The sequence below is a fragment of the Meriones unguiculatus genome, chromosome 15 (assembly GCF_030254825.1).
Source record: "Meriones unguiculatus strain TT.TT164.6M chromosome 15, Bangor_MerUng_6.1, whole genome shotgun sequence".
NCBI classification, from domain to species: Eukaryota; Metazoa; Chordata; class Mammalia; order Rodentia; family Muridae; genus Meriones; species Meriones unguiculatus.
The window spans coordinates 4,041,152-4,059,472 of NC_083362.1; the positions used below are offsets into that span (position 1 = coordinate 4,041,152).

The window sequence follows — 18,321 nt, forward strand, 5'->3', positions numbered from 1 at the left end:
AAAACTACTAAGCATTGCAGAAAAACATGAGCGGAAAAAAACAGACTGTGAGAGCACATATCCGGGACACAAAGAGGACAAGCGCAGGAGCTGAACAGAAAAGACCTGCTAGAGGAATCGGAGTCTCTGGGAAAACGTCTCCACTATGGTTCTCTACGCTTATGCAACGTTTCCAATTCCCACCCGGCATGAAGTGTTAGTGGGTCTGACTACAGCTCCCCCATAAGACTCCATAGGTCAGCACTTCCCAGGCACAAACCAGCTCGGAGACATAACGGTAGGGACAGGATGGAGGCTGTTTGGAAGAGCACCCTAGCATGCAGGATGTCATGGGCCCTGTCCTCAGCACCATATGAACCAGGAGTCAGGGTGTTGCATGCCCGCCTTCCTGGACTCAAGAAGTGAAGGCAAGAGGATCAAAAACGTAATGCCAGCTGGGCACGGTTGCACCCTTACACCTGTAATCCCAGCACTCAGGGAAGCAGAGGCAGGCGGATCTCTGTGAGGCCAGCCTGCTCTACAAAATGAGTCCAGGACAGCCAAGGCTACACAGAAAAACCCGTCTCAAAAAAACAAAAAAGAAAGAAAGAAAAGAGAGGGGGGGGGGAGAGAGAGAGAGAGAGAGAAGAAAGAAAGAAAGAAAGAAAGAAAGAAAGAAAGAAAGAAAGAAAGAAAGAAAGATCGATCGATCATCCTCAGCTACATAGTGAATCTGAGGCCAACCTGGGCTACATGAAACTTTGCCTCATTAAGAAATAAAAAAATAAGTAGATAAATAAATAGATAAGTAAATAAATAAATAAAATAAAATAAAATAAAAAGCTTTCCAGATGGTGTTGGCCTATCCAAAAGATGGTGTTAATCCTAGCACTCAGGAGGCAGAGGCAGGTGGATCTCTGAGTTTACGGCCAGCCTGGTCGACAGAGTGATGCCAGGAAAACCAGAGCTACACAGAGAGAAACCATGTCTCAAAAACAAACAAACACTCCTAGGAGAGGGCTGTGGTGGCACATGCCTTTGATCCCAGCATTTGGGAGGCAGAGGCCTCCTCTGTGATTTTGAGGATCTCTGTGAGTTCGAGGCCAGTCTGGTCTACAGTGAGAGTCCAGGACAGCCAGGGCTGCACAGAGAAACCCTGTCTCGAAAACAAACCCTCCCAGGAGCACTGCAGAAGCAGCAAAATGCCTTCCACGATCCATCAACACAAACAGCACCAGCTGAGCTGGGGGGCAGGGTGCAAACCTGTCACCTCAGCCACTTGGGGGGCTAAGGCAGAAGACTGCAAGTTTGTGACTAGCTACTCAGTAGAGTTCCACGCCGGCCTAGGTAAAACAAGGAGACCCTGTCTCAAGAGAAAAAGCAGAGGGGCTGGGAAGACAGCTCAGGTGGAAAGTTCTGCCGTGTACTACCTGATTCAAAGCCCACCCAGCATCCAAGTAAGAAAACTAGATGGAGCCCGGGGCAGGGGCGCACACCTTTAATTGCAGCACTCGGGAGTCCTGGTCTACAAAGCGGGTTCCAGGACAGCCAGGGCTACATAGAGAACCCCTGTCCCGAAAAACCAATAAAAAGGAGAAAACTGAGTGTAGTGGCGTGTTCCTGTGAGTCCAGCACCAGCAAGGCGGAGACAGGAGGATACCTGGCTCCAGCAGAGAGCCAGTGCAGCCGACTGGGCCAGCTCCAGGTTCAGTGAGAGACTGTGTCTCAAAACGTAGGGTAGAGGGGGCATGGCAGTGAGCACCCTTATCCCGGCCTTGTGGCCAGCCTTGTCTACAAATTGAGACCCTGTCTAAAACAAACAAAAAGGTGAAGACTGACACACCCAACACTGGCCTCTGTCCACCACACACTTGCTTGGGCACACACATCAGCATTCAAATGTGTACACACACATGCTGGCACACTACAAAAGACAGAAAGAGGGCTGGGATGTCACTCAGTCAGAGCCGTTGCCTAGCACACACAGTATGGTGTGCTCAACTGCTAGGTCTGGGTGGGGCTGGGCTCGCCTGGCAGAGTGTTCATGTATGAGGCCATGGGTTCCATGGCCAGCACTGAAGAAACCAGATATGACAGTGTATATCTCTAACCAACATTTAGGAGACAGACATAAGAGGATCCACAGTTCAAGGCCAACCTTGGCTACAAAGTCAGTTTGAGACCTGTCTACAATACAAGAGATCAGTCTAAAATCAAAATAAAACCACTGACAAGCCTGGATCTGATTCTCTGAGAGCTAAGACCATCATTTGCCCCCAAACACATTTCCAAAACCACACTTCTCGGGCTGGAGAGATGGCTCAGCAGTTTGGAGCACTGAATGTTCTTCCAGAAGACCTCGGTTCAATTCCCAGCCTCCACGTGACAGCTCACAAGTGTCTGTAACTACAAGATCTGACACTCTCTCTCTCTCTCTCACACACACACACACACACACACAAGCAAAACATCAATGCAGTAAATAAACTTTAAAAAAAACTGAAAGTCTAGAAAAAACCACCTCCCTTAATTCAGGTTCTAATTCATTGGTGATTCTGTAAAGAAAAGTGGAAAAGTTTTCTTCAGAAGGCCACCTAGCTCCTCAGGTTTGATCCCACGTGCAGCTCCCGGAGGTGCCCCCATCACTCCTTCCTTCAGCCTCTGCCCACCCCTCGGGCACACAGAGCATGTCTTGTTGGTGCTTCATTTTTCTCAGGAAACAAAAAAAATAACATGAAAACAGAATTCCCCTGCTCGGAATACATCACTTTCTTGCTAACCACAAAGTCTGGCAGAGGCTGTTCTGCACAATAGACACCCAGTTTAGTTCCTCTTTCTTCTGACTGACACATTTTACCTTGCAAATTGTGTGTGTGTGTGTGTGTGTGTGTGTGTGTGTGTGTATGTGTGTGTGTGTGTGTTAAAGCGTGGCTACATATAGTCTTGGCTAGGCTTCTAATTAGATGGCGGCAAGCCTTGAAGTTGTGATCCTCCTGCCTCCAGAACTGGGGTGACAAGTGTGCACCACTACACCCAGTTTATGTGGTACTAGGGACAGGTCCCAGGGCTTCGTGCAAGTGCCCAACCAACCCAGCTACATCCCTAGCCAAGAGACAATTAACACAAGGCAGGAGACAGGAAGAGAGGGGAGCAGAGGGGTAAAACTGAGCAAAGTACAATGGTAAGTACATGTGGAAATGTTACTAGGAACTCCACTATTCTGTTTAAGGACTAAAACAACTAAAAAAAAAAAAGACCAGGGCTGGAGAAATGGGTCAACAGTTAAGAGCACCAGTTACTCTTGCAGAGGACCAGGCTTCAGTTTCCCAGCACCCATGCGGTAGCTCACAAGCATCTGTAGCTCCATTTCCAAAGGATCGAATGCTCTCTTCTGACCTCCTCAGGCACCGGACAAACACATAGGATACATATATACATGCAGGCAAAACGCTCACACACACAAAATTAAATTTAAAAAATGTTTAAAGCAAACTATTAAATTAAAATATGATGCTATCTTTTAAGAAACACAATATGCAGTTTTCTTCAAACATTTGGGACCCTCCTGAATATCAGGGATTACTCCAGGTGCTGAGATGGGAAGAAAAAGAAGCTTCTGGCCATGCCATGTCTTCAGATCACAGTGTGTAAAACAGGAAGATGGATGCTCTTAATGTGGGCAGCCATTTCAGGGATGATTTAACCACCATCAGCTACACACATCCGAGGCGACAACCCATTGAACTGTGACAAGTGCAAACACTCAGAGAAGGAAACTTCACTTAAGCAAGGAACTGAGGGTCAGGGGCTGTGAGCCCAGGCGGGGCAGGAAGAGCAGGCCAGAGCTGCAGAGAAGGAGGCAGGGCAGCCAAGGCCAGGGGACCTGACCACAGAGAACAGGAGGATAGCTGCCCGCTGGAATGTATGGAATGTCATCAAAGAAGCCCGAGCTAACACAATGGAGACCAGGCTCCTCTGCTTCTCCTGGACTAAACTGCACTCCCAAGGACCATGTGAAGCAGGCAGAGGCGTGCGGCGGCAATGTGCGCACACTTTAGTTGTATATTATGTGCTCTCTCTCTCTCGTACACACACACACTCTGAGATCAGATGGTGGAGCAGGCAGACCACGCTCCCCAGCAGCCCTGAAATCAGACCCCCAGGCTGTATCAGCACAGACCCCCAGGCTGTATCAGCACAGACCAAACCGCTCCAGGGACTCTGAGTGTTTAGTTTTCACACCACTGGGGCTGGAACCAGGGCCTTGTGCACACTTCCACTGAGCGGACATGAGCAAGTACCCTTCCACTGCCACACCCCCAGCTCCACTGGGTTTTGTTTTTTTCTGTTTTAAATGTTTGTGTTTGCATGTTTTACCTGCATGCATGCATGTATGTGTGTATGTATGTGCTACATACCCATGCCTGTGGAGCCAGAAAAGGGTACTGAGGCTCCTAGAACTGGAGTTGCAGACCATTAAGTAGCCTTACGAATGCTAGGAACCACAAATTCGGGATCCTCTGAAAGGGCAGCCAGTGCTCTTAACTGCTGGCCCATCTTTCTGGACTTTATTTTATGTGTGTGAGTATTCTGCCCATGTCTGCATACCACGTGCATGCTATTCCCAAAAAGCCCAGAAGAGGATGCTGGGGCTCCCGGAACAAGAGTTACAAATTGTGAGGGGTGCTGATGAGAGAACCCAGATCCCCTCTTCAGCCCCCACTTTTAAAATGCCTATTAATGTTGGGGAGGGTGACATGGGGTCTCACTACGTAGCCGTGGCCGGCCTAGAACTCCCAGGAATCTGCCTCCTACATGCTGGGATTAAAGGCATGCACCACCACGCCTGGACCAGTGGCTTAATTGTTTTTATTTTTTATTATTTATACAGTATTCTCCACATATTCCTGTCTGCATGACAGAAGACAGCACCAAATCTCGTTGTAAGCCACCATGCGGTTCCGGGAATTGAACTCAGGATCTTTGGAAAAACAGCCAACCTAACCCTAACCCTAACCTCCCAGCCATCTCTCCAGCCCCCCAATTCTTAACTTTTTAAACTGTCTCTTAATTATTATGGGGGGAGCTGTGTTACAGCACATACGTGGAAGCAAAGGACGACTCTCAAGCCTCATCTCTCTCCTTGCCCCATGAGGGCTTCAGAGATCACAAACGGGTAGTCAGGGCTGGCACCAAGGGCCTTTATCCATTTTCTCACCTCTCCGAGCTTAGCTGTTGTTTTGAGAGGGTGTCCGTATGTAGCTCAGGGTTTTAAATTCACGATCCTTCTGCCTGGCCTCCTGAATGCTGGCACAACAGCTGGATACCATCACACCGGCAGAATACTTCAACGGTTACAATTTCAATATGAAAATCCACCAAAAAAGACGGGCATCGAGGCACAAGCCTTTTTAATCCTAGCACTCAAGGAGGCAGTGGCAGGCGGATCACTGTGAGTTTGAGACCAGCCTGACCTACAAAGCGAATCCAGGACAACCATGGCTACGTAGAGAAACCCAGTCTCGAAACAAACAACAACAACAAAAATACAACAAAAGAATCCACAAAAGAGAGGGAGCTGAGAGATGGCTCAGTCAATGAAGTGCTTGCTCTGCATGTGAAAGCATGGCCATGTGCCTGTAATCCCAGCACAGAAGCAGTTTCCAAAGGAGGAGCTTGGAGCTGGCTGGCTTCATTTTGTGTCTGGCCAAATCAGCAAGCTCCAGGGTTCAGTGAGAAGTGGGATATCCTGTCTCAAAAGATGAGGTGGGAGGCTAGAGAGATGAGCCTCATTCTTGAGAATGTTTTTGTCTTGCAGTCATGAGGTCTTGAGTTCAGATCCCAGTACAACAAATCCTAGTGTCCCACAAATGCCTGTAAGGCCAACTACAAGGGATCTGACACCCTTTTCTGGCTTCCAAGTATGCACAGGCAGGCACATACACTTACATGCACACATAATAAATCTGTTGGTTTGCTTGTTTGTTTATTCAAGACAAGGTTTCTCTGTGTAATAGCTCTGGCTGTCCTAGAACTCATTCTGTAGACCAGGCTGGCCTCGAACTCAGAGATCTGCCTGCCTTTGCTTCCCAAGGCATGAGCCACCACTATCCAGCTATAAATAAATCTTTAAAACAAATATAAGCTGGAGAGCAATTGAGGAAGAGACTCAAATGTGTCACACCAGGAAGAGGCAAGGAAATTGAAATTCATTACTAATCAAGGCAATGGAAAATAAAACACACACAAAATATTCTTAATTCTCTCCACCCACTCCATACGAGAATCAAACAAACTTGGCAGCAAATCCTTTTGCTGGCTGAGCCACTGCACTGGCCCTCCCTCAGTCAAGAACAGCAACTGTGCAAACCCTAGTATCAAGCAATTCCACTCCTGGGATAGCCTGTGAAGAGCATGACGAAAGAACAAAAATCCCAGAACCTGTGGCTCTCTCACTTTCCTCAGCAAAAGGGAAATTAGGATTACAGTGAAATTCAAGGTTGTTTATCAGCTGATATGAACATAAAAAGATAAATCTTGATTTTCTGGGTGCCCCCCCATTCATGGGGGTCCTTAAAAGTGGAACTAGACAAAAAGAGAGCCAGGCAAGGCAACACAAGAGAGATCTGGCCCAGGACTGCTGCGGAAAGGAACCATCAGCCCAGGGATGTGGCCACTTAACACCGGCTGGAAGGCCAGCATATGAGCATTCCCTTAAGGTGGCTGGAGGCTGTGACATCTCGTTTTTAGCCAGTGCTACTTGTTCTGGACCACTGACCTCTGGACACAAAAGGTGCAGCCGTGTGGTAGCATGTACCTACAATCTCAGCATTCGGGAGACAAGGCAGGAGGGCAGAGGGACTGTGGGTTTGAGGTCAGCCTGAGCTACATAGCAGACCTTGTCTCAAAAATAAGGCTGGTTGTGGTGGTGCATGCCTTTAACCCCAATGAGGAGGCAATGAGGAAGCAAAGGCTAAGAGATCTCTGTGGGTTCAGGAAGGGCTGAAGGCCTATCTCCTACATAGTATGTACAGCTTACCCTTCAAATAAACAAAAATGGAGCCATGTGCTGAAAACTACAATGAGCCCATTCCCCACAGCAACTCCAAACCACATAAAGACATCACAGCCCTACATGACTGCTGCCAGCAGCTCGGAAGGGTGGACAGAAGACAGAAGAGGAAATCTGCGCTGTGCCCATAAGCCACACTAGCTAATCCTCCGAGGTGTCAAAAGTCAGCCAACGGTGGAGGTGCACACGCCTAGGCAAATGGTGGTGAGGCAGAGGCGGGAGGAATGAAGTCAAAATGAACTTGTTCAGAGAGGGTGGCCTGAGCCTCTAAAATCAAGCCCATCCTCAGGCCCGGATGAGTGGGCTCAGTGGGGAAGAACACTGACCACACAGCACAACCACCTAAGTCCGGAACTCATGGAAAAGTGGAAAGAGAGCTGACTCCACAAAGCTGTCCTCTCCATTCCTGTGCCACACTGTCACACACACAATAATTTTCTGAAGAGCTGTTCCCAAAGGTGTTCTGATTCCAGCCCGCCTAGCCAAAGCCTAAAGACACATTCCAAGTTTCTCCCGGAAGGTAAGAAAGAAAATTTTCTCACTGCTCCACCAGACTGGTGCCAAGCTTCGTACAGAATGAAATGACCAGGCTGAAAAAGCATTTTTCTACCTCGATGGCTACTGGGATGACCTGTAAATCGTGAAGGGCTACATGGCTGTGACTAATACACAAGTCACACCACCACTGCCCAAGAAAGTTAACTATCTGTTAAAAATCCAGGTGAAGTCATCCGGAGTGTCAGCCATTAGCTGAGCTCTGCATGAACCGATATGAAGATCCTAAATCTGCCAAGAGATCTCTGACCCACCACCACTACCACAGATAGGGGCTCAGAGGACCGGGGTTTGGCTCCCAGCACCTACACTTAGTGGCTTACAAGTGTATGTAACTGTGGCTTCCCCGGGAATCTAACACACTGTCCTCCAAGGGCACCAGTGCCCACGAACACACGCAGTTAGAATTAACAAAAATAGGTAACTTTTGAAAAAAGGCAGGAGCAGTCTCCCGTTCCCAAGGCGCTCTGGTCTATATACGTAGGTGGCGGTTCCAACACACAACCTCAAGATTACAACGCTTTACCCAACAAGAGCCAAAGACTGCACACCAACTCCAAGGGGAGTTCCACCTAAACACTGCGTCTCTCCATCCACCCAAGGCGTTTATTCATGTCCTTCCTCCCCTGGGGTGAAAGCCTACTACCCCAAACCTTTCATCCCTAGAGAAGAACCTGTCCTTCCACCAATGCTCTAAATGGCCACACTCAGTGACATTTGGCCAGACCTGGCTGAAACACACCAGGCCCAGCTCCAACCTTGCGCCTCCGGCCACATGGATGCACCCCCACGGTTCACAAAGCCGGGGACCCCAGGAAAACAGTCTCACACAGAAGCCATATCCCTTTCCCTGGGCATGGTCACACGTGACTCTAAAGCACTCTCTGGACCACCGCCTGCAAGGTGGGACCCGAGAAGACCCGGGTGTAACTCCACACGACCGCGCGCTAACCGAGCGCTGGAGAGCAGCGTCCCAGGGCGCAGCGGGCAGAGGCTGGCCCCAGGACGCTCCCTCCGGGCGGGAGAGGTGTGACGCGGGCAGGTGGGCCCCGACGAGCGGGCCCGGGCTCTCCACGCAGGGCCACGGGGCCGCGCGCCCTACCTGTCGCCGGCGGATCCGCCTCCTCGCCAGCCTCCGCCTCGGCTGCCGCAGCGACTGCCGGCGAGGGCAGCGGGTCCATCGCGCGGCCAGTCATGTGAGCCCGCGCGCCCACGTGACTTCCTCCCGCGCCCGCTGGCCAGCCCCGCCCACGCCAGCTCTTGTCCAGCGTGGCCTCGCCCATCCCAACTTCGCCACGCCCCTCCGCTCACCCGAAGCGCCTGGCCACGCCCCTGCCCACGGACCACGCCCAGTCACGTGGCCTCGGCCCTTAGGTTCCACAGCTGCGAGCCAAGGCTCCGTGCTAGCGTGTTCTTCGCCCAGGCCGCCCAGCGCCGCCGCCCTCGGGTACGGGCCCCCCTCCCCGCTCCCAAGCAGCGGCATCACTCATCTTCTTGCCCGCTCGCTCACCCGTGCTGCCATTCATTCGCCCATTCGCTCGCCTGCTCGCCACGAGCTAACTCACTGGCTCTGGCACCCAGGTCTGCAGGCAGGCCCTGTGAAGGGTGCAAGGGGCACAAAAGTGTTCTAGTACCTTCTGGGATCCGGAGCAGGGAAGCTGGCCAGAGAACAGGTCCCCTGACTAGAATAGGTCTCTTTGAAGATTACTGATTACTGTAACTGTTAGCAGGTAACCCGTAGGCTCCCACAAGCTGAGCTAGGCCTCTACCGCTTTGCTGTAGCCTCACCCTTTATTATTTATTTGTATATTGTGTTTAAGACTGGGTCTCTGTACATAACCCTGTCTGTCCTGGAACTATGTGGAGGAGGCTAACCTCGAACTCACCGAGAGCTGCTTGCCTCTGCCTCCTGAGTACTGGGAGTGAAAATGCGCACCAGGACGCTGGGCCTTGTACATTTATTTTGACTCAGGATCTACTTCCCCGGGCTAGCCTTGAACTCACTCTGTGGCTAAGGCAGACACTGAACTCACCACCCTCCTGCCTCAGCCTCCCGAGTAGCTAAGTTGAACGTGAGTACCTGCAGGGTGCCTCAAGCAACTGTTCTCCCTCCAGAACAACACGAGCCTTTAATACCAGTCTTGTGAGGCAGGGGCAAGTGGATCACTATGAGTTCAAAGCCCGTCTGGTCTACATAGTGAGCTCCAGGATAGCCAGGGTTGTGTAGAGAGACTCTGTCTTTAAAAATAAGTAAATGAATAAGCAACCCAAACTGCATACAGGTACCTTGTCTCAAAGAAAGAAAAAAGAAAAGTCTGGCCGGACAGATGAAGCAGGTAGCAGGACTCCATCGGGGAGGGTCTTATTTCCACAGTAAGCCCTTGCCTCTACACACCTTAATGGCTAAGATCTCCACCGGGTAAGCTAACTGGAGTGCTAGGATGTCTCAGTCTCTTGGCTAGTGCCTCTAAGGCTTTTAAAGCCCTGGGCTGGGCCGCGGCTGCTCCGCACTTGGTTCCTTTTCTTTTCCAGGACTGCATCTGCTGTGTAGAAGTGTAACAGGGCCCCAGTTCTTAGCACAACTGGCTCCATGATGGAAGCACATACAATGCAGGCTGCAAGACTCAGCACAAAGCACCACCTGCCAAAAATAAAGACCTAATCCATCAAAGTCCGTAGTTCTGGGAAGTCACTGAGTGTACTAACCCTCCTTTCTGGCTTCTATAGTTCTGCTCCTGGCTAACTGTTCTTGTTAACTGAAGTGTGCAGACTCAGAACATCGTGTGTGTGTGTGTGTGTGTGTGTGTGTCTAAAAGTTCACCCTGAGAAAGGCTCAGAGCTACACTGGGATCCCATCACCTAGGGTGGTCCCAACACAGCCTTTCTGTCGGCTTAATCCATGTCACAGTCTTCTCTGGTGGACTCACACACACATACACACACATACACACACACACACACACACACACACACACCAAATGAGGTTCAAAAGTTTGAATAAAAACTTTCTTTCCTTTTTTTTTTTTTTTGTTTGTTTTTCAGGACAGGGTTTCTCTGTGTAGCCTTGGCTGTCCTGGACTCACTTTGTAGACCAGACTGACCTCAAACTCACAGTGATCCACCTGCCTCTGCCTCCTTGAGTACAGGAAACAAGATCTCTTCTAGTACAAACTGATCTCAAACTCTCTATGTAATTGAGGATGACCTTAAACTCTGTGTGAGTGTGTGTGTGTCTGTGACTGTGTGTGTGTCTGTGTCTGTGTGTGTGTGTGTGTCTGTGTATGTGTGTGTGTGGAGAGAGGTTGAAGGATAGCACCTAACATCATTCTCCCTCAGGAGCACCGACCTTGGAAATGTAGGCTGAGTGGCCAGCACACTCAGCATTGAGCCTGTCTGCCCTGGAACTGCAAGCACCCTCCCACCATACATAGCTCTTTCCTGTAGGACAGGACTCACAACTCTCTGGCCAGCTCCTTGAACAGTTCCACCTGCTGGGTGCTGACAGTACCGCCACCGCTCTCAGTTTGGTAGAGAGCTGGATGGAACCGAGGGATTTATACATGCTGGTGAGGCACTCCACAACTGAATCACATCTGCAGCCCCATCATAAGGTTCTGGGGGGAGTTGTTTGCTGTAGTTGTTTGTTCTAGTAGAATATCTCTGGAGATGCAAGCATCCCTTTCAGGGCTGTGTCTCCCAAGGTCTCTCCTTCTCTGGGCCAGCTGTGTCATCTCCTGCTGCTCAAGTGAAGCTCTCTGCCTGCCATGCTTTGAAACTCAGGTGTGGCTGATCTGCAGACCCAGCCTCAGCCTGAAGAGCTGACAGGCAGCTGGCAGGCCGAGAGCACTGAGTTCCATCAGTTGGAGCCTGGAGAGACGATTAAAAAGTTAATAGCACTGAATGCTCTTCTAAAGGACCCAGGTTTGACTCCTGGCACCCACATGGTGGCTCACGACCATCTGTAACTCCAATTCATGGAAATCTACCACCCTCTTTCTGGCCTCTGAAGACAACAAACGAGTGTAATACACAGACAGACAGACATGAAAGCAAAACACCCGTACACATAAAATAGTGCATTTTTAAAAGTAAATAAATGTAGTTCATTTTGGTTCTGTAACAATGTAAAATAATTTTCAGGTTTGAGCGTTTGACCTTAAATGTTGGCTCTCCAAACTTAAAACATCTCCCTGCCCCAGCTTCCCAGGACACCGAGAACACCTATCTGTCCCAGCTTCCCAGGACACTGATCACACATGCAAGCAGATACAATCAACAGGAGTTCTACAAGTGGGGCTGAGCAGTGGCAGCCCAGGTCTTTAACCCCAGCACTTGGGAGGCAGAAGCAGGCAGATCTCTATAAGCTCCATGAGGCTAGCCTGATCTACAGAGCGAGTTCCAGGATGGCCAAGTCTACGCAGAGAAACCCTGGCTTGAAAAAGTTATGAGTTCTACAGTTGGACACACGCAGCTTTCTCAGCCCACAATGAAGATCACAAGATCCTGTGACCCTTAGTGTTCCCACATCTGATGGCCACTTCCTTCCGTCAAGCTGGCTTCCTTTCAGCTGCTATGGCCATCAAATGATACACTCAGCACTTTCCCTGAGTATACACTCTCAACACACACACACACACACACACACACACACACACACTGCTCATTTCCTGACTTTTGTCACATATCTTTCTCTTCTAAAGATAATAAGATTTTTGTGTTTGGTCTTTTAAGACAAAGGTTTCATGTATCTCTGGTTGACCTCAAACTCACAGCCAACGCTGACCTGGAACTTACGATCGTCCTGCCTTGCCTCCCGAAGGGCTGGAACACAGGCTACATTGCCACATCTGTCTCACGTGGTGCTGGGGATGGAACCCAGGGCTTTTGTATACAAGCAAGCACTCTACCACCTGAGACACAGCTCCTACCTGTATCTGTAGCTTCTGTCTCGTCTCAAAGAGGGTGCTAGCAGCCAGGCTGCGGGAAAACAGTCCTTCCTGCTGCCTGGCCAAGAGTCCTCATCTCAAGGCAGTCAAAAGCCAGGAAAAGATCTAAAGCTGTCGATTAAGACATCAAATAGCCTGAACCCCCAACGTCTTAGCTTATTTAAAGAAAAAACAAACACTAAAAGAAATGCTTGCCAAACACCTGGAATTCTGGACCATGATCAGGAATCCAAGTTCAGCCACCACTGCACACACCAGTTAAAGGACAGCCTGAACTACATCAGACCCTCCCCTACCATCCCATAAAAATAAGGGCCTCATAATAAAATGCTGTCTCCCGGTGTGGTGGCTAGTCCTTTCATCCCAGGACTTGGGAGGCAGAGGCAGGTGGATCTGTGAGTTTGAAGCCAGCCTGGTCTTCAGAGAGAGTTCCAGGACAGCCAGAGCTACACAGAGAGACGCTGTCTCAAAAAACAACAACAAAAACAACAATAATAAAATAATAATAATAATAAACTGCTGGGATTCAGACAAGTGACTGAGGTACCCATTTAACATACCAAAGTGGACCTGGCCTCCAGGTTTTCCTGGAATCCCTCAGTCCTTACCTGAACTTTCCAGCCCAGGGGCAGGGCTTCCTCTCACCCAAAGGCCCTTCACTATACATTCCAGGTATTTTGGTTCCCTTTCTCCCTCTCTTCTCTCCTCTCTCTGCATGACCACCCTTCCCCACTCCTCTCTGTCCCTGTCTCTGCATGGTGACTTCCCTGGCCCTCCCCCCCCTTCAAGAGCTGCTCCCACTAAACCTGCCTTTATACTTTAATTTGGCTTGAATTGTCTTGATTCGTCAGCAGAGAATACCCAACAACAGCAACAGTAAGAAAATCCTGTCATTGATATTGCTTTGTAGCTGTTTCTCCTTAACTGAAACATCCTTCCTGGAGGGAGAGGGCAGCTCAGAAGACCCAGAAAACAAAAACATGGAAAACTTAGAAAGCTCCCAGGAGTCAGACGTTGCAAGATCTCTCCTCCCATAGATGCCCCAACATTTTCTGGGGAGAGGTCTTTGTCACAGCAATGGAAGCGCTAAGATAGCACCAGCTGACAGTCTGTGGAAGTTGGCTCTCTCCTTCCATGTGGACATCAGGAATAGAACTCAAGTCATCAGGCTTGGCAGAGAGCATCTTCACCTGCTGAGCCATCTCACCAGCCCCTGAGTCAAGTTTCTGATCCTGAGTACAGCCGTAGCTCCCCAAGACAAAGATTGTATCTAGGCCAAATGTCCCTCTGAGATTGGTCTTCATCCCCGCCCCCTCACTTGTGTTTTGTAAAAGGAAGCAGTGACCACCCTCATGAGTTAGAGATTTAGGGCAGGCTCTGGGATAGATGGGATGACCCAGCTCTCCCCAAGGCCCTTGGGGTTAGGGTAGAGTACTGTTGATTTGCTGAGTTAGGGCTGAAAACATTCCTCAGCGCTGAGAGCTCTTGTGACAGGACCACGAAGACCAGGGTTCAGACCTCAGCACCCTGTAACAAGCCAGGCTTTGTGCATATGCTGTAACTCCAGCCCTGAGGGATCTAAAGCCTGCTTCTCTGCCCCTATACACATGCACGCACGCACGCACGCACGCATGCACGAATCCACATCCACATCCCAATAAAATAAATACTGAAAAACATCCTATGAATCGCTTATCTTGTGGACGTGTGAACAAAGTCCTAGTCACCCCAATTAGGCACCAATGACAGGCTGAAGAAATACTTCTTTTGGACAGGTGGTAAATGGTGCGCACCTGTAATCCCTGCACTTGGGAGGCAGAGGCAGGTGGATCTCGGTAAGTTCCAGGCCAGCCTGCTCTACAAAGTTGAGTCCATGACAGCCAAGGATACACAGAAAAACCCTGTCTCAAAACAAACAAACAAAGAAAAAGGTTCCATTTTATTTTATTAGTTTCAGGGTTTTTTCTGTGTAGCTCTGGCTGTCTTGGAACTCACTATGTAGAGCAGGCTGGCCTCGAACTCACAGAGATCTTGCTGCCTCTGCCTCAGCATGTTGGGATTAAAGAGGTGCAGCCCCACCACCTGGCCAAAGAAATTATTTTATCTACTGCCCACCGCTGGCTGGGTGCCCCAGGGAGTTTACTGGGGTTGGTTGCAGGAGCGTAGGTGGCTCAAAGGCCAGCGCATCATGGGAAAGCTCACACCAGCCCCGGTGACAGCCCAGGAAACTGTGTCCTCTGAGCTCTCTGCACATCTTTTAGGCATGTGGACAAGCAAAAAGCAAAGGCAACCTGGGAAGGAAAGGGTTTCTTCAGTTTATGTCGGGAGCCGCATTCGCCATTACAAGATGGCGCTGGCTTCCTGTTTTCTGGTTCTTCTTGTCAGTGCTGTATCTTGCAGCAGCTCATGCGCCACAGGATGCTAATATGGATTTGAGTGCTCTCCCTATCAGAGAACACATGCTAATTGGGTATTGTGCGGAGCACCAATCACAGACGAGCACGCCGCCCTGCAGGCTATTTAAGCAGAGCGCGCTTGGGGTTTGGGGTCCTTCTCCATCTACCTACAAGAGCTTCATAATAAAGATTCTGCTGGACAAATCTTCGGTTGCCGCGTCTTCCTTATCGGCGAAGGATTGCACGCGACAAGTGGTGCCGAAACCCGGGAACCGCCGACCCCGGGCAGAGAAACGACTCAAAGGACCCCCGACTGCTCGTCGGAGGAAGATTCAAGCCAACAGAGTAAAAAGCTGCAGCACTTTTCAGCAAGGAAGAAAACAATCCATTCTGGGTACCGGAGTGCCTCACGCGAAAGCTCGTGATAGCTAAAGATGATCTTTCAACAGACACACCTGCTACTGCTTAAAAAATCAAGGACAGCGAGGAGGACCACTAATTCTATTCATTGCCCTACTTCAGATTGGGTGGGGGTGGGAATGTAACCTTGGTTGCAGGACTGCTCCTCTGTTTTTGGTTGCTTCGCAAGTTCAAAAGACAACAACATGCAAAGAATGTGGCCATAGTTCAGGCTATGCTGGCTGTCGAACAGGGAACATCCCCTCAAGTCTGGTTAAACATGCTTAGCCGTTGAGACACTGTCAAAACTCATGGCACTCCTGACGGGCACAGGTTCCCATTGCACCGGGATGCTGTTCTAAACAGACCTTTGCATCTCCCAGGGCTCAGGTTCCCATTGCACGGGGTTCAAGGTACAAAGGGTCTCTTATACTGTGTAACCTCCTTGATCGCTTATGCTGTTGAGTCAGTGAGCCGATCGGAAATCTCATAGTATTACATTTTGGCTTGGCTTGTAATTTTAAAGAAAGGGGGAGATGTTGGGAGCCGCATTCGCCATTACAAGATGGCGCTGGCTTCCTGTTTCCTGGTTCTTCTTGTCAGTGCTGTATCTTGCAGCAGCGCATGCGCCACAGGATGCTAATATGGATTTGAGTGCTCTCCCTATCAGAGAACACATGCTAATTGGGTATTGTGCGGAGCACCAATCACAGACGAGCACGCCGCCCTGCAGGCTATTTAAGCAGAGCGCGCTTGGGGTTTGGGGTCCTTCTCCATCTACCTACAAGAGCTTCATAATAAAGATTCTGCTGGACAAATCTTCGGTTGCCGCGTCTTCCTTATCGGCGAAGGATTGCACGCGACAAGTTTACAAATCCCAGGTCCATCACAGAGGAAAGTCAGGGCAGGAACTCAAGGCAGAAACCTGGTAGCAGGAAGTGAGGCAGAGGCCATGCAGGAGTACTGCTTACCAGCGTGCTCTCCTCGGCTTGCTCAAGCTGCTTTCCTATCGGACAGAGCGCCAACACCCAGGGGTGGTAGTCCCAAGGAGTAAGGCCCTCCCACATCAGCCAGTAACCAAAAAGTGGCCGGATGCTGTGGTGCACACTTTTGATTTTAGCCCTTGGGAGGCAGAGGCGGGCAGATCTCTGTGAGTTTGAAGTCAGCCTGGTCTACAGGTCAGCTGGGCTATAGAGAGAGACCTTGTCTCAGAAAATAAATAAAGAGAAAGGAAGAAAATGCCCCACAGATTTGCCTACAGACAATCTGGTAGAGGTGTTTTCTCAGGAGGACCTCTCTTCCCAGATAACCCAGGTTATCTTGTTTGTTCAGGTTGACAAAAACAAACCTGATTAGTGAGGACAGCTTTAGCTTCTCTTTGCTGGCTTGGCCACCTCAGACGGTGCAGTGGCCCGAGGGTGCGAATGAAATGAGCTGGCTCTATTCTAACTGCTCACTAACTGCTAACTGCTGTATTCTTGGTTCTTGGTCCCTTTGGTCTAAGGCCAAGGTCTCAACCTTCCTGATGCTGTGACCCCTTAACGCACCGTGTCGTGTGTTGACCCCAACCATAAACTCGCTTTAGTTGATGCTTCATAACCGCAACTTTGCCACCGTTATGGAATGTAATATAAATATCTGGTACAGGATATCTGATGCGACCCCCACAGGCCAACAACCTCTGGTCTGTGGGGTCTCTTTCCTGAAACAGGTGAAGGTATCCTTAGAAACCAGTGCTGCATGCCTGTAATCCCAGCACTCAGGGAGGCAGAGGCAGGCGGATCACGGTGAGTTCGAGGCCAGCCTGGTCTACAAAGTGAGTCCAGGAAATCCAGGGCTACACAGAGGAACTCTGTCTCAAAAACTTAGATAAATAAATAAATAAATGTCTTGAAAGCCTCGTTAGTTAGTGTGTTATATTCAACTCAGTCTATTGTAATTAGATGTACCAGCAGCAAGGACATATGACAGCACAGTCACGTCAGATGTATGTTCCTTAAAGGCTTCAGGGACCAGCTAGCCTGTCATCACTAGCCCGGAGTCCTGTGGGTCCTCTTACCACATACATAAATACAAGCTCTAATTTCTCTTCTGTGGTCTGGACTTTGCTGTGTTAACCATTGATCTTCCTTATTTGTTTGAGGCAGAGTCTCACTCTAGCTCTGGCTGGGTTAGAACTCACAGAGATGCGTCCTCCCTGGCCCTGGGCATGCGCTCCCACACCCTGCTTGACTTTGCCTCTGACCCCAGCCTCTGTTCTCACTGCACCACCATGAGCAGCACCTGCTTTTCACCTTGGACTCTTTTCCCTCTCCACTACAGAGAGCTAGGCCCTGTCTTCTATGGTCTCACATGGACATTGAGACCCAGACTGCCCGTGCCAGTGACCACAGGCCTGGGTGGGGTGCTGATCACGTGAGGCTTCAAACTCTTAGCCTGGAAGCTCTGCCCCACCGAAAAGCTCCTGCTTAGGGGTATGGTGTGAGAGCTGTGAGAGCCGCTCAGGAGAGAAACTCTGAAAGCAGAGAAAATACCATCTTTTCAGTAATGACAGTAACGGCCCCTAAAACGTATGAAATGCTTAACAGCGTGTTGGCACCCTGCCTGGTGCTAATTAGTACCCACTGCTCATTAAATACTGAATGTTAGAGATCAGTTTAGGGGCAACTGAGTGTGTAGCCCAGGCTGGCCATGAGGTTCCTGTGTATAGCCCCGGGATGGACTTAATCTCAAAAATGCTGGGATTACAGGTATGTGCCACCATGGCTATCTTGAGTCTTTTCTCTATGGATAAATTCTAGTGTTCTCTCTCTCACACAGACTCTGTGTCTGTGTGTGTCTGTATATTGGGAAAGGGTTAAGAGGGGACTGGGTTTGTTGAGACAGGGTTTCTCTGTATAGCCCTGGCTGTCTGGGAACTCACTTTGTAGACCAGTCTGGCCTTGAACTTGCAGAGATCCACCTGCCTCTACCT

At 49.8% G+C, this 18,321-nt stretch overlaps 1 protein-coding gene across 1 annotated transcript in view; it reads right to left on the minus strand.

The window, feature by feature from the left end:
* Snx8 (sorting nexin 8) overlaps positions 1-8,857 on the minus strand; it is a 49,223-nt gene extending 40,366 nt beyond the window's left edge. Inside the window, exon 1 of the mRNA XM_021647553.2 lies at positions 8,709-8,857. Coding sequence (XP_021503228.1) covers positions 8,709-8,802 — 94 coding nt within the window. The 5' untranslated portion in view covers positions 8,803-8,857. The remainder of the gene's footprint in view (positions 1-8,708) is intronic.
* Positions 8,858-18,321: the final 9,464 nt, after the last annotated feature.